The following is a 14,947-nucleotide window of genomic DNA, read 5'->3' as shown; positions in this document are numbered from 1 at the left end:
GGCTGTGGGGAAGGCCCATTTTTCTCTCTCACCTAGCTCCAGAATCTTTCTAGGAGTCTGGGGAGGGCAAAAATGGCCTTTCCCATTCCCCCAGAGGCCCTCTGGAGGCCAGAAACAGCCCGTTTGCCAACTTCCAGTGGGACCGGAAGGCCAGTTTTTTGCTGTCCCCAGCCTCCAGAGCCTCTCTAGGAGTCTGGGAGGGAGGCAAAAATGGCCTCCCCCACACACACTCCGGAGGCCCTCCAGAGGCCAAAAACGGCCCATTTGTCAACTTCCAGTCTCACCGGGGTGGGGTGGGGAAGGCCGTTTTCGCCCTCCCCAGACTCCTAGAGAGGCTCTGGAGCCAGGTGAGAGAGAAAAAAGGGCCTACTGAGCCATTGCATGCCAGGAGCGGGGTAGTGTGTGGAGGGTCATGTGCACATGCACGGGGCAGGGCGCATAGAATTATGGGTGTGGGCACATGCACATGCAACTCCCCCAACCCCCCCCCCCGCCATGCGATGGCAAAAAGGTTAGCCATCACTGCTATAGAGAGAAGAAAGGCTGTGATCTTTATGTTGTATTATTGAGGGACACAAAGTTAGTTGGAATTAAGAAAAAGAGTTTCTTTGGCTCACACAGACTATGATAGATGTGTCCTTGTGAGATTGTTTTGCTTTAATGTATTGCTTTTTGTTGAACAGAAAAATGTGTTTCCTGTTGATTTGATGTTTTTAAATATAACCTTCTTATATTCATGTTTTCAGTTTTTCATTAATTATATTTAAACAATCTTGCACTTTGAATTCTTAATTGGTAAAATCATTCTGTTGTACAAACACGTTAGACGTTTGGGGTATTGCCTTTCTAAATAAAGAAAGATAACAAAAATAAAGAAAACAAAACATGGAAAACATAATGAAGGCTGTTTTCCAAAATACCATATATGGATGCTAAATTTATTGAATGCTATGAAAATGAAAGGATTTATGAAAATCTGCACTTCTCAGATTAGATTTGGAGAGCATTTGGTGAAAGTGGGAATTATATATAAGTAAGTCATTATTGAAAAGATATAATATCAGTCTTGGTGATTGCTTCTACTTCCTATTGGATTGTTTTGTAAAACGTTTAGCAAAGGCTTTGAATTTATTTAAGAACCTTTCTTTGTTTGCATCTAATTATGGCACAGAGATGTATCAGTATTCTGCTTTTTACTGTTGTGTTCATTTGATTCTTAGACCACATCTGAAGTGGCATTAAATCTCCTTAGTGCTATCAGTGCCTTTTTTCCCCTTATTCTGAGATAAGTTGGTAAAACTTTATACATTTCTATTACCATGCTATCAATAGTGCAATCTGGTGATCCCAAAAAGGTGGATCAGCCCAACAGCTATTGGTTATTTAGATTCTCCTGTTAGGCCTCCCATCCCATTCGTGGCATTGTCTTCCAGAACTATTCTGCTTTAAGCAGAGGAACAATTCACTTGTTTCAAACTGAGTTTTCACTAACTGTACATGGTCCAGGGGTGGGTTTCAAAACCCATCGCTACCGGTTCGTTCGTGGGTGCACGCACGCGACACTTCTGTGCAGAAACATCCAGGCAGGTGGGCAGAGTCTCCAGCCACCACTGCTACCGGTTCATCTGATCCGGGGTGAACTGGTAGCAACCCACCACTGACTTGGTCTCTGAAACATAAGCCACCTTGAAAAACAGCTAATAGTGGTAGTGCCATAGCAGGGACTACACGGTGAATGGTGAGGCAGATCTGGTTCTCTTTCTGCTATTTTCCAACACAACTCCCATCACAATGTCATCTTTGCCTGGGTTATTTTTCAGCATGCACTTAGTGCTCTTCTGAATATCAGCTGGGAATTGGGCTGCTTTGAACACAGCCACAGAAAGCACTTGTAGAAAGCCAGACCATGTTTTGGCAGAGGGCTAAACCTAACAGTCTAGACATCTGTTAAAACTTGTATTTCTTTTCTTCCCTCCACATTCTATTCCATGTTAAGGAAAATGAATGATGAATGTTTTCTTGCCAGCTCCTGACATTTGGTAGGAAGAGAGAAAAACAAAGCCAGTGAAATATGGCAATGCTTGGTACACTGTAAATAGACAACACAGTTTGTTGGGATTGTTTCTAAGATAGTACAGATCATCACTGGGAGTAGCAATTTTTATGTCAATATAGTTTTATGTCCAAATAGGTTTCTGCCATCTCAAGGATTAAGCTTGACTGTAAGGAAGAGTCTTAAGTTGCTAAAACTTCAATATTACAGTATCTCTCCTTTGGAGAGAGTTTAATTTTTACCGTGAAGGTACTTGAAAGGCTTGCTATGGTCTGCAAACTCCTGATACCAACACATTTCATCTTTGCAATATGTAGACTTCCTTTATGCATACTTGCAATGTGTGACGTCTTAACTTTTAAGTGCTAATATTTTCATACATTCCTTGGCTCAGAAATTTCAGCAATTTTGAACCATGTTTGTTATATTATTTCCTCTCGTACGTGTTGATTACGGAAAGGACTCTGATGGATTTTTTGCAAATTAGAATGACATATTAAGGTATAAGCATTCTTTACCTCATTTTTTTTTTCATTTAAATCTATCATTTGGGGATAACATTTCCATAAATGTGTTTTTTTTGCTTTTTTTCCCCTTCAAACCCAAGGCATTTTAGCAAAAAAAATAATTATGGGCGGTTGTGGTCTGGTACTTGGTCTGTTTGCCCAAAAAACTAAAAATAGGAAGTGAAAAAAAAGAGAATGGGGAAGTACTAAATGGGTGTCAAATAGCATTCTCTTTAACAATACCCTGTAACTGGTTATCTCCTCCACGTCAGCTATTTTGTGACTGGGAAGTGGGACAATCCCTTTGGAAGCAGTGGTGTCTGTGGGCTTACAGAGCAAGTGGTCAGTCTGAGAAAAACAGGTTCTGATGTCGCTTTCACATCCAGAAGAGCAGAGCTTTGCAAAGCAGTTCTGCCTTTGTCATTATGATGAAAGCAGCAGAATCTTGCAAATCCCTATGCTTGCTAGCTTTTCATGGATGCACATACCGTTATTATAGAGAGCAAGGAAGATAGGTTCATGGATCTTAGTGCTTCAGGTCAGCAAAAGGAGTTGAAACAGGGGTGAAATCCAGCAGGTTCTGGAGAACCAGTAGTGGAAATTTTAAGCAGTTCGGAGAACCAGCAAATACCACCTCTGGCTGGCCCCAGAGTGGGATGGGAATGGAGATTTTGCAATATCCTTCCCCTGGAGTGGGGTGGGAATGGAGATTTTGCAGTATCCTTCTCCTGCCCGCTCACTAAACCACACCCACCAAACCACGCCCACAGAACCGGTAGTAAAAAAAATTGGATTTCACCAATGGGTTGAAACATTTTTCAAGTCTCAAGAAACAAGAGAATGTTTCCAGTGAATCAGAGGTTGTCTTGATTCATTGAAATTTAAGGAGGGGGAGGAGGTACAGCACAATCCAATTTGCAAGGTTCTCTGTGGAGTTGATTTCTTGGCCTGGTTTATTAGTGCAGCAGACACCTATCCCAGAGACTAAAAATTTCAAAAATGCCTACTGGTTCCAGAAGGCTGGTGGCTCTAGACAACATTTGTGGAAGTTGTGTAGAGTGGCTTTTGAGCAGTAAGAACTCTTTCTCAGAAAGAAAGACCTATGCAACCTAAAACTGTGGAATTCCTCATTTACACACCATATGGATGACTACATTGGAACAAAAACAAAATACTACTTTTAAGCTGCCCAGTCACAAACCTGTAGCTCTTATTACCTGTAAATACTGTAAATATATTATTATATAGTACATTACAATGTTCTTGGGGAGATCTTGATGCATATGAAGGCCAGCGCCAGTTAAAAGAACTGGCAGCTATGATTTCAAATTGTTGTGGAGATAATAATAATAGTAATTTGGTTTAATGGTATCAAAATAGTGTTTGCTTACTTCAACTGTTCTGCAGGTTTCCTCCAGCTGAGTTACAATTCCTTGTACTCTGTCATTACTTCCCACGAGCACAGCGATCCCATCACTAAGTTCAGACTGCGATATAAAATAAACTTTGAGAAGATATAAAGCATTGTAGTAATCTAATTCTTTAACTTTATAATCATTAAAACTTTCCTAAAAGGGTACTAAAAAGCATATATTTTATTTAAGGAGATACAACCTAATTTTCAAAATTCCTCATAAATAAGATTGCTGACTATAATACTTTCGCAAAAGATGAAGTTATTATAACAAATTTATTTAACTGAGGTTTTTTTCTTTTCATATCAAAAACTGATTTGCATGATTTAATTCTCCCACTAAAAATATTTTAGACAGTTTCATGTTAATTATTCTGTCCTCTGATCTTTTCATATTGTTTCCTGTGATTATTGGAACAAACATGCAACAGTAAATTTTACTATAAACATACAATAACAATAGCTTCTATATATTCACAATGTAGAGGTATTTCTTGTCATCTGTGGAAGGAAATCTAGTGATTGATATGCATAAGTATAATACTTTCTATTTAGATACTTTTTCTAAGTACTATTTTTCATGTGTTGTTTCAGAATAGGAGTTTAATGTTTATCAGGTTGAAAAAAACACAGGTTTTTTTTGCAACCTAATAAACAAGTACTCAGCTTTAATATTGACAAATAAAATAATGGGCTTCTTCCAAAAGCTCTGCTTATAAACTGGCTCTGTATCATGGCAGCCTCAACAAGGCTTTCAAGAAATTGTGTTGCATTTCTCATGAGGATATTCCATATAAACAGCTGTTTCATGAATGCTGTGTTAAAAATAAATAGACCTTTAACAGATGGCAGCAAAGGATTCTGGGAGCATCACTGAACTTTTCTATTCCATGTCCAAGAAATTATTGGCAAAATAAAAAAAAATCTTAATAACTAAAAAACAATAACGGACAGACAGACAGAAATATATTGGTTTGCAGATAGAGGCATCTTCAGAATAAAAGCCAGAATCTGAAATTAAAGATTGAATATAATTGGATATAACTTTTTAAAAAATGCTAGATTCAGACTAATAATATTTCAGAGTAGAAGAAAAACAAAAGTAATCAAATATAATTAAAAAGACTGTGGTCAACAACAACTGGCCAGGAGTGGGTGGGACAAATGTAGTGGTACCCAGACTTCAATCTGATAAAGACTGAGAGACTACATGTATGTTGCTAGCACTTAAGACTATCAGTGAAAATTTTAAAACATCTGCAATCTACTGTTCATACTGCTTTCATGTCACATTTAGGAACATTGTGAAAAGATAAATAGCAGTTCCACTGATGCAGACTATGTTAGTCTGAAATGTCAGGGAAACTCACTGATGGAGGAGTTGTGTGCATCTTTGGGGTATGATTAAAGGTAAAGGTTCCCCTCACACATATGTGCTAGTCGTTCCCGACTCTAGGGAGCAGTGCTCATCTCCGTTTCAAAGCTGAAGAGCCAGCACTGTCCGAAGACGTCTCTGTGGTCATGTGGCTGGCATGACTAAACGCCAAAGGCGCATGGAATGCTGTTACCTTCCCACCAAAGGTTGTCCCTATTTTTCTACTTGCATATTTTACGTGCTTTCGAACTGCTAGGTTGGCAGAAGCTGGGACAAGTAACGGGAGCTCACCCCGTTACATGGCACTAGGGATTCGAACCGCTGAACTGCCGACCTTTCGATCGACAAGCTCAGGGTCTTAGCCACTGAGCCACTGCATCCCTTAGGGGTATGATTAAAATCTGAAAATTGGTGGGTGTTGTGTTTTGGTAGAAGCCCCACCCTTTTTGTATACAAATTCATTGCTGCTGCAAATGGGGTAGGCTTTGATTGCAATGCTGTGCTCACCATATTGCAGATTTTGGCCATCTGAAGAAATCTTCCAGAAGATATTTGGTTGTGGGCTATATAGGCATCCATTGGAAGGGATGTGTAGTGGGGGAAAGTGGTAAAATGTATGGCATAACATTGTGACACTGTCCATTATGTACAGTATTTGTATTGTATGTGATGTTGCAATACAAACACAAAAAAAGGTGTGTAAAGGTCTCCTTTTTGATGTTATGATACATATTTCATTATTTTGGTGCTGTTAGGATTAAGAATTGATGCTTATGGTGAGTTGCATTTAATATGGAAATGAAATTGATGTAAAGAGTTTAGTTTCATAGGGAACAAAGATGGAAGAAATTAGGTATTTATTATAAGGATACTAAATACATGACGGCAACTATGTGAAAAACATAAAGAAATACTTCTATGATACCAGACCAATTTGGAAGCCATGAAGTTAGAACATTTCTCCAATAACCATTTGGATTGATTATATGGCATGGGGCATCTGTACAGCAATAACATACAGTGGTTCTTCTGGCAAAAATTTGAATTAGCTTGGAAATTCCTCAAACAAAACTTCACTTTTTCCCCATCGTGATTATTTGTGATATTGAGAGTTTCAGTCTATTACCTCTTCAAGGCACCATATTTGGAATGGCAGCATAGGCTCAAATATTTCACATTAATGGTAGTTGTGTGCCTGCCAGCTGGAGCAACAGATTGAGTAGATTAAAAAAAAAATCCTTCAAGGACCTAAGACCTAAACAAGATAACTTCAGTGGAAAATAATGATGTACTTTCAGTAAAGCATTCTGATAACTTAATTTTATAAACAGGAGAGCTATTAATTCTCTAAATGAGAAACCATTAAAAAAAGAAAGATTTTTGCTTGTTTTTTTACCTTCTGCCTTTGGTACACATTCGAGAGGGGAGCAACCTGACAGTCTTTATGAGCACCAAAAACTTTGCACATGGAACAGGTGGGCACTTCACAATTCAGGCAATAAATATTAATTTTCTCATCTTCATGTTCTTCACACATTGGCTGCTCAGTTTTTCTTTCAGGCCTGTGAATGGAATTAATTTAGGAGAAAAAAGCAAATCCAAACCAAAACGATTTAAAAACTAAAGATCAAATCAAAGAGGCAGATAAGAATATTTCTCTGTTTGAAGGTAAGTATGAGACTGATAGCAGCTCTCTGGGTTCATAGGGGAGCAAACAAATTCCTATTATTTTCTTTATTTACTAGGTATTTATTCTGCTTTTGTTACATTAATAATAAGGTGGCATATATAATATTCCTTCCTCCTCCTATTTCCCCCACAACAACTCTAGAACTCACAGTCTCCTGGTTTCTAGGCCAGCTCCTTAACCACCACTAAACAGTTTTATCCAACTGATTCTTTTCAATGAAGATGTTAGGAACTGAATCTGTGACAACCTGCATGCAAGTGTGGGTAGAGACCAACAATCGGTCTCTCCCCAACAGAACAGGATGCAATATAATGATATAAGGGCCCTGAGAATAGAAAGATTTCTGGGGATATGAAATTATCAGGGTGTCTGCAGGGTATTGTCAAAAAGGTGAAGATGGCAGCCATGACAATGCAACTAAAGCTCTATCTGTTTATTACTGTATGTGTATGATACATAAAAATGTTTCCATCATGAGAGGGAGATTGTCTCTCTTTCTCTCTGTGTGTGTGCGCGTGCGCGCACACACACACACAGACGAAAAAATTCCACTGATCTAAATGAATTTTTCTCATTAAAAATGTAAAAGACTGGCAGGTTGAAAAATACCACAAATAATGTATTTAAAACAAGTGATCTTCTAATGGAGCAAAAAATGGAAAGGACGTGAATATTTGGAAATACCTCTATGAAAAGTTAAAAGCCGGTTTTCTGTAAAAGTTACTTGGCAAATATCCCCAATAATATACCTCCTTATGCTAAAGCACCAATATAAAACATTTTTAATACAGTTGTGGGTAGTAGCTTAAAGCATCTTCCACCTAAGGGAAGTCTAAGGCCACTTCCATACCAGCAGCAGTTCCACCTCATTCCCCATCAATCACAAAGCAATTATCTCAGTTTGAACAGGGGAAGAAGTTCAAATTCAGACAACGATATGGGATGGCATAAACCAATCAGACATCACAATCTTCCTTTCTGTCAGATTAATAGTAGAATGCAAAGAATACATTAATATCTGGTCAGTGCCCAACTCCCTGAGCCATTACCAACCGCCGGATGTGGTCCATGGGCCATAAAATGCCCAGGTCTCTTCTAAGCAGTTTCCTTTATTGTTCTTCACCTACAGACAGAAACCTTGCCAAACCAAAGCAACTACTCACATCATTAAAGATATACTCTGAGAATTGCTAGGGCGGAGCTGCCTTAACTTTTTTTCTCACAACCCCTCTCTCCCAGGAAGCCAGAGTACATTCCACCACATCTCCTTACTATACAGAGTCTATTAGACATGCATATTAAAGAAACCGTTCTAAAAGCAAGACCCACAATACACATTCTGAAATTAAGCAAACTGTTTAGTTTTATGGACTTTCATCATTTGCAACAGTGTGACTCATTTGAATAAATCATTTTATAATGTAGTTAATAAAAGCACAAAGATAATTTTTTGCTGAAGAATCAATAGACCTTGTTTTCATGATAGAATTCATTCAGAATAAGTCTTTCATGTAATGTCTATTATATTGCTTTGAACTAATTATAACTGTAATAGACAACCATCACATCACTATGTTTATAAATTATTACATATCAAATTACATATTTGATTTAAACTTCAAAGAAAGAAATCATTTAGCATGACCAATTTACTATTCCATCCTATATAATTGTCTTAGGTAGCACGATCTTATTTGATACATACCATTCATATAATGACCGTTTTTTAAATCATATCTGAGCACAAGATATTTTACTTGATCTTAAACTCAAGGAATAGATATCAAACTACCCTGGTTAAAATGTCTGAAGTAAAGTGACCTTAAGTTCTTTACAGACTGAGACCCAGGCCAGTAATATAGCAGAATAAAGTGAAGACTCATATACAAAACTAATATCAAAAGTAATTATCTTTATGTAGCTGTTGAACAAGGAGACAACATCCTTAAATCCTATTTTCTACTGACTCTTCCTCTAGGAATCCTCCTTTCCCCTCCCTTCTCTCAATGCTTAATGTCTGCACACTGTCTTTTAAAATTACCATATTAGGTCTCTTTTTGCTGTTATTAAGCTTTAGCTTTTTAAAAGGACCCTCTAAAAAGAAGTGCTGGGCAAGATAGGCCTATAGGACACATAATAATAGCAAACAAAACTTAGTGTCTAGAATTATTCTTGGGCAGTTAGAAAGACCTGATGCAGACTGCTGTTGTTACTTATTACAATTTTCTCTTCATAACTGCTTAGCATTAAAACTCCCAGGCCTGAATTTTCCAGAATTCTCTGAACTTTTGACTCTTGAGAAGTCTAATTCCATGCATTTCAAAGGCAAACATCACTAAGTTAAATGGGATTGTTAAATGATCGTTCAAAGATAAAAATTGTTAATTACCTGGAAGATTCCTGTTTGTATATATCAATTATATTTTCCACCAGCAGATTTCTTTGAAGGCCATACACTCCATGCCTATCAAGAACTACTTCATGTCTACAGGAGGGGCAGCGAAATCGACCTCCTGAAGCCACAGTGGTACCTCCTCTGATTGGAAGATATGGATTGGAGGCCTGTTCTTGCCAAGCAGTAAAACAAAGTTGTAAAGCTAATTGTATATTATTTCTCAATCATTCTGCACATCACAAGATATCTATCACACCATCTACTTAAGGTATGATCTAATGTATTAATGTAGTCACTGTTATGGTATTGCTGGACTTCACATGAGGTCAAATCTCGAAAAAGTAGGGAAAAAAAGATAAATAAGTTTCAGTATCATTTTGTTCAATGCTTGGAAGCTAATAATATGACAAAGTAAGCTAGAGAGAAATTTGCCATTTTTAGAGGTGTTGAGGAACAACAGGAATGAGTTTATGTGTTAATAGCTCTAAATACTTGAAATAACAGTTCAGTTCATATAAATAAAAGGGACATTTCCAAATGCAAGGGATCCAAAATCACACATAAGATAAATAACAAACAACTTTTCCTCTAATTAATTTTTTCCTTATTTAAATAAAATCCTGGTAATTAAACCAACACTGTAATATTCTCCTGATTTTAGTATGAGATCTTAGTATGAGATCACTAAGCTAGATATAATGTTAATTGGAGGCTTAAATGTTTAAATCAACATACCTGGAAGATATCGCTGGCACATTTTCTGCAGAGGTTGTGCTGACATGGAAGGATAACCACTGGCTTAGTAAACATTTCCAAACAGATGGGACAAATAAGCTGTTTCTCCAAGTTATCCATAGTTTGCTGCTCTTTAGAAAAAGATTTATAATTCAGAGTGGCGCTCATCTCCTGGCGATTTCAAGGCTCATAGGCTCAGAATCAGGCTGCTTCCGGGTTAGGTCGCTCAAAAGAATTCCAAAGCTGGCAAGATCAAATGTCCTTTGAAAAATCTTTCCCTGGAGGACATTGTTTTAATGGAGAGCAAAAGGAGCGGAGTTTATTTTAGAAGCAGAACGCAATTGGCTGCCAGACTCACTTTCTCCATATATGCCTCTGTCACAAGGACAGATTTAGACAGGTGACGGCCTACAAGAGTGAGAGAACCACATTCTTGTGTTCGGTATGGAAGGGGGTGGGAAAAGGAGGAAGATTTTGACAGTTGCCAGCAACGTCTCCACAGATGTACAACTCTGTCTTTGGAAAAACTGGTGTGTTAAAATCACTAGTGAATGGAAGCTGTTCTTATCATTCCTTAAAACGTTCATTCCAATATGGAAAGCATAAGATGCTGAAAAATAAATGGCATTCTGTATTAAGTTTTGTGTATAACAAAACTACGGTTATTCCTTTTTCCTCCTAAATATCCTCCTCCGCCTAGTGATAATTGTTGCATGATTCCCAAAATATATGCACTCTGAAGATTGATTTTTTTCTTTCAAGCTTTTCCCCGAGTTGATTTTATTGAATTCTTCAGAGTTGCATTTATGTATTTTCTTTCTTGCATGGTTGTATCCATATAGTCAACATAAGCTGAATTCAACTTAGGGCACCTTAACCTTAATAAACTTTTTATTTTAGAAACAACTGGCTTGTGATTTTAGATCCTAAGGTTTATAAATGTTTGGATTATATATATATATATTTATATTTATATATATATATATATTAATTTAATTGCACAGGATTTTGCCATTGTAAGCCAACTTGTGACACAAGGAAATACTGAACAAAAATATTTCAGGCAATCCTCATTTAACAACAGTAATTGGCACTGGAATTTCCTTTGGAAAGCAATGTGGTCATAAAGCACAATTTCATACCTGCACAACAGTTGCTATTGTTAAGGGAATCACCACAGCTGGCTAAATGAGAATGTCACCTGATCACTGTTTACAGTCTCCTGCTGACTTCCTCATTGGCTCTGCTTGCAGGAAGCTGGCAAAGAAGTTGCAAATAGTGATCATGTGACACTCCAATGTTGTAAAGACAAGTCGGGTGTGAGTACCCGGACTGCAAAGTGCCACTGCGATGTTTGGAACTTTGAGAAGTGGTCATGAGTACTATTCATTCAGTACCATCATAAATTTAAATGATCACTAAATGAGTGGTTGTTGAACAAGGATTACCTGTCTTAGGATAGCCTTTTCCAAATAAAAGTGCAGTGTCAAAGAAACTATTCAAATAGGTGAGAGTTTACAAGCATTGTATGATCATCATAACATAGTAGGATCACTTGCATTTTAAGAGAAAATGAAGGCATTATTAGTAGTGCTGACTCTTAATTAAAGTAACCTCATGCATATTTTCTAGTTGTTTGACGTTCAATTGAAGTAGTTAGAAAAAATGGTGCTATTAAGAATTGTCCCAAAAGTGCTTTATTAAGAGGCAACTTGATAACTAAGTCAACTGTTTTTGTTTTTCCTTGAAGACGTTTCGCTTCTCATCCAAAAAGCTTCTTCAGTTCTGACTGGAGTTGACATTCATTTTTAAGAATTGACATTTACTTTAAGATGGTTAAATAGGATGTATGACAGGCAAGACAATGGATGTATCAACAATCCGTAGTTCACTGATGTGTTTGTTGCAACTCCCTGCCTAACTTATAGCAATAGCAATAGTACTTAGACTTATATACCACTTCACAGTGCTTTACAGCTCTCTCTAAGTGGTTTGCAGAGTCAGCATATTGCCCCCAACAATCTGGGTCCTATTATGAGAATGAAAACTTTTATAGAAAAAATCATTAGGTTTTTTTTCTTTTTTCTTTGCTCATACTTACCATTTTACTCAAGACACTGTCCAATGAATTGGGTGATTTTGTTATGCAATTCCATAATTTTGGAACTCTGCTTGGACTTCTCTAGGCTGGTGCATCTCACAAGTTCAAAATAATGTGCAGTCAGGGCCGGATTTTCCTATAGGCTAACTAGGCTTCAGCCTAGGGCCTCAAGATCAAGAGGGGCCTCAAGATCAAGAGGGGCCTACATTCAAATTGTTAGCAAAATTAAAATTACACTTTCACTATAGGTGAAAGGGCCTCATAAGTGGAATAGCCTAGGGCCTCTTTTCATCTAAATCCGGCCCTGTGTGCAGTATAAATAAACTTATAGGAAAATGCATCACAGTCATAAAAATATCTCTACAAAAATACAGCACTTAAGATATAACAAGAAGAAAAATGGAAATAATTAATTGATGGGGAAATAAGAAATTAGGAATTAAAGAAAATAAGAGGTGGAAGGTTAATTGAGTTGAAAGCTTTCATGGTAAAAATGGAATAAGTTGAAATACATTGTTAATAATTAAAAAATGGGATGGGGATTTTGAGAAATATATATAATAATTGAAGAAAAAATCAGGGTCACCTGGACACCAAAGAGGATAATATTGAATTGAAAATGAATAGAGCAATGGAGAGAGAATAATAAGAAGGAGTAGAGAGGTAGAAGGAGCGGAGAAGTGAGGAAGGAGAGAGAGGAATAGAAGAAAGGGAAAAGGAGAGGAAGAAAGGGATGGGAAATAAGAGTAGGAGAGAAGGTTAGAAAGGGAGGAAGAAAGGAGGAAGGGGAGAAAGGAAGGGGAAGTAGAGAAGGAGTAGGAGAGGAGGAAAGAAGAAAGTAGGAAAGGATAAAAGAAGGGAGGGAAGGGAAAGCGAGAAGAAGGAGAAGAAGGATTGTTGTAAAATAAAAAAGATGAAATGGTAAAAGAGCCACCCCAAACATGTATAAATTTATTAGGATGAAGAATGAATCAAAATGAAAGTGAAAAGAAAATATATATGGTTAATAATGAAGAAATTAGAATTTAAGGGCGGAAGAAGATGTTCTTTATAAGCATAGAAATATTAAGATAAGTTTAAAAAGTGTGGAAAAAATATTTTGGCAAAAATTGTAACTATGTAAAATGCATTTGGAAATGATAAGTTGTATAAGATATGATATGGTCAATTCTCTGTTCATAAGATATGTGGGTGTGTGGGGAAAAAAATCAATAAAACTTGATTTAAAAAAAAAGATATAACAAGAAGAAAAAGCCCTAGGGAAGGAGACAGTCCTTGTAATGGTTGTTCAATTAGTTAAAGCTGGGTATCTCTAACTGAGTAGCCACTACACAATCTCAAACCTTATTTTACCAGGGTGGGGGATGGGGATGAGACTATAGTATAGGTCAGTGATGGCTAACCTTCTTGCCATCACGTGCCAAAAGCGGGGGGAGCGGGGTGTGTGTCACGCGTGCGTGCCCACATGCATAATTCAAAGTGCCCCAACCCCCACGCATGCGCACACGACCCCCCCGCCCTCCCCCCGCTTTTGGCATGTGATGGCACGCTGGGCCCGGTAGCCCAGTTTTTCACCCTCCCCAAGCTTCAGAGGCTTTCTTGGAGCCTGTGGATGGTGAAAATGGTCTCCCCCCACTCGGAGGCCCTTCGGAGGCCAGAAATGGCCTGTATCCCAACTTCCAGTGGGGCCGGAAGGCCCAAAAATCAGCTTGCCAGTGTGCGCATGCGCACTGGACCTGAGCTAAGGCAACGCTCACGTGCTCACAGAGATGGCTTCGTGTGCCACCTGTGTATAGGTAGTCCTTGACTTATGACCACAATTTAGACCAGATTTCTTTTGTTATTAATCAAGGCAGTTAAAAATCAGTTGAACCTGATTTTATGACCGTTTTTGTCATGATTGTTAAGCGAATCACTGCAGTTAAGTGAATCAGGCAGTCATTAAGCGAATCTGAATTTTCCCCACTGACTTTACTTGCTGGAAACCAGCTGGGAACGTCATAAATGGCAACCACATGACCTTGGAATGCTTCAACTGTTGTGAATACATGCCAGTTGCCAAGCACCTGAATTTTGGGCATGCTGCAACAGTTACATTTTTCAATGCCATTACAACTTCAAATGGTCGCTGAATAAATTATTGCAATTTGAGTGCTACCTTTATACAGAAGGAAACCGGTAAATAATGAAGAAAAGAAAAATAATGAAGAGCTTGACAACCCTCATTATTTTTAGAGCATTGTAGTGAAAAAAATAGAGTTTCTAAGATAAAGTTAAAAACTCCCTACTGATTCTGTTTCAGACATGTGTAAAAATGGAGTTGAGTAAATATGTTTTTTCCCCCCCAACAAAACAGTGGGTGCTATCGTAGAAAAGAGTCTTCTTCTGTATCCTGATAGTCAGAGTTCTTTGACCTACAGGATCCGAAGTAGGCCCTCTCTGCCAGTATGAGTAGGATGGGTTTGTCCTGGCAGGACAAGGTGGTTCATCAGGTAGCCTGGACTGATGCCATCAAGGGCTTTAAGGGTCATAACCAACACCTTGAACTGCACTTGGAAGGACACTGGTAGCCAGTGAAGTTTGCAGAGCAGAGGTATAATATGGTCCATTCTAGGGCCCCAAAGGCTGCTCTTGTTCCTGCCCTTTGCACTAAATGGACTTCCAAATGGACTTCAAGC

General features: G+C 38.0%; 1 protein-coding gene across 6 annotated transcripts in view; it reads right to left on the bottom strand.

Moving 5' to 3' along the window:
- TRIM55 (tripartite motif containing 55) overlaps window positions 1–10,479 on the bottom strand; it is a 40,837-nt gene extending 30,358 nt beyond the window's left edge. For 4 of the 6 annotated variants that reach the window (XM_087890630.1, XM_034429868.3, XM_087890629.1 and 1 more), the window contains exons 1-4: window positions 10,169–10,446; window positions 9,428–9,600; window positions 6,745–6,910; window positions 3,951–4,046 (exon numbers count right to left, since the gene is read on the bottom strand). In XM_087890630.1, coding sequence (XP_087746756.1) covers window positions 3,951–4,046; window positions 6,745–6,910; window positions 9,428–9,600; window positions 10,169–10,336 — 603 coding nt within the window. In that variant the 5' untranslated portion in view covers window positions 10,337–10,446. Of the gene's footprint in view, window positions 1–3,950; window positions 4,047–6,744; window positions 6,911–9,427; window positions 9,601–10,168 lie in introns of all 6 variants that reach the window. The other 2 variants (XM_034429866.3, XM_034429865.3) reach the window with 2 other exon arrangements.
- Window positions 10,480–14,947: the final 4,468 nt, after the last annotated feature.

Source organism: Pantherophis guttatus, chromosome 3, assembly GCF_059756535.1.
Source record: "Pantherophis guttatus breed Tessera chromosome 3, ASM5975653v1, whole genome shotgun sequence".
In the NCBI taxonomy this organism is placed as follows: Eukaryota; Metazoa; Chordata; class Lepidosauria; order Squamata; family Colubridae; genus Pantherophis; species Pantherophis guttatus.
This window is presented reverse-complemented; position numbering and strand designations above follow the sequence as displayed.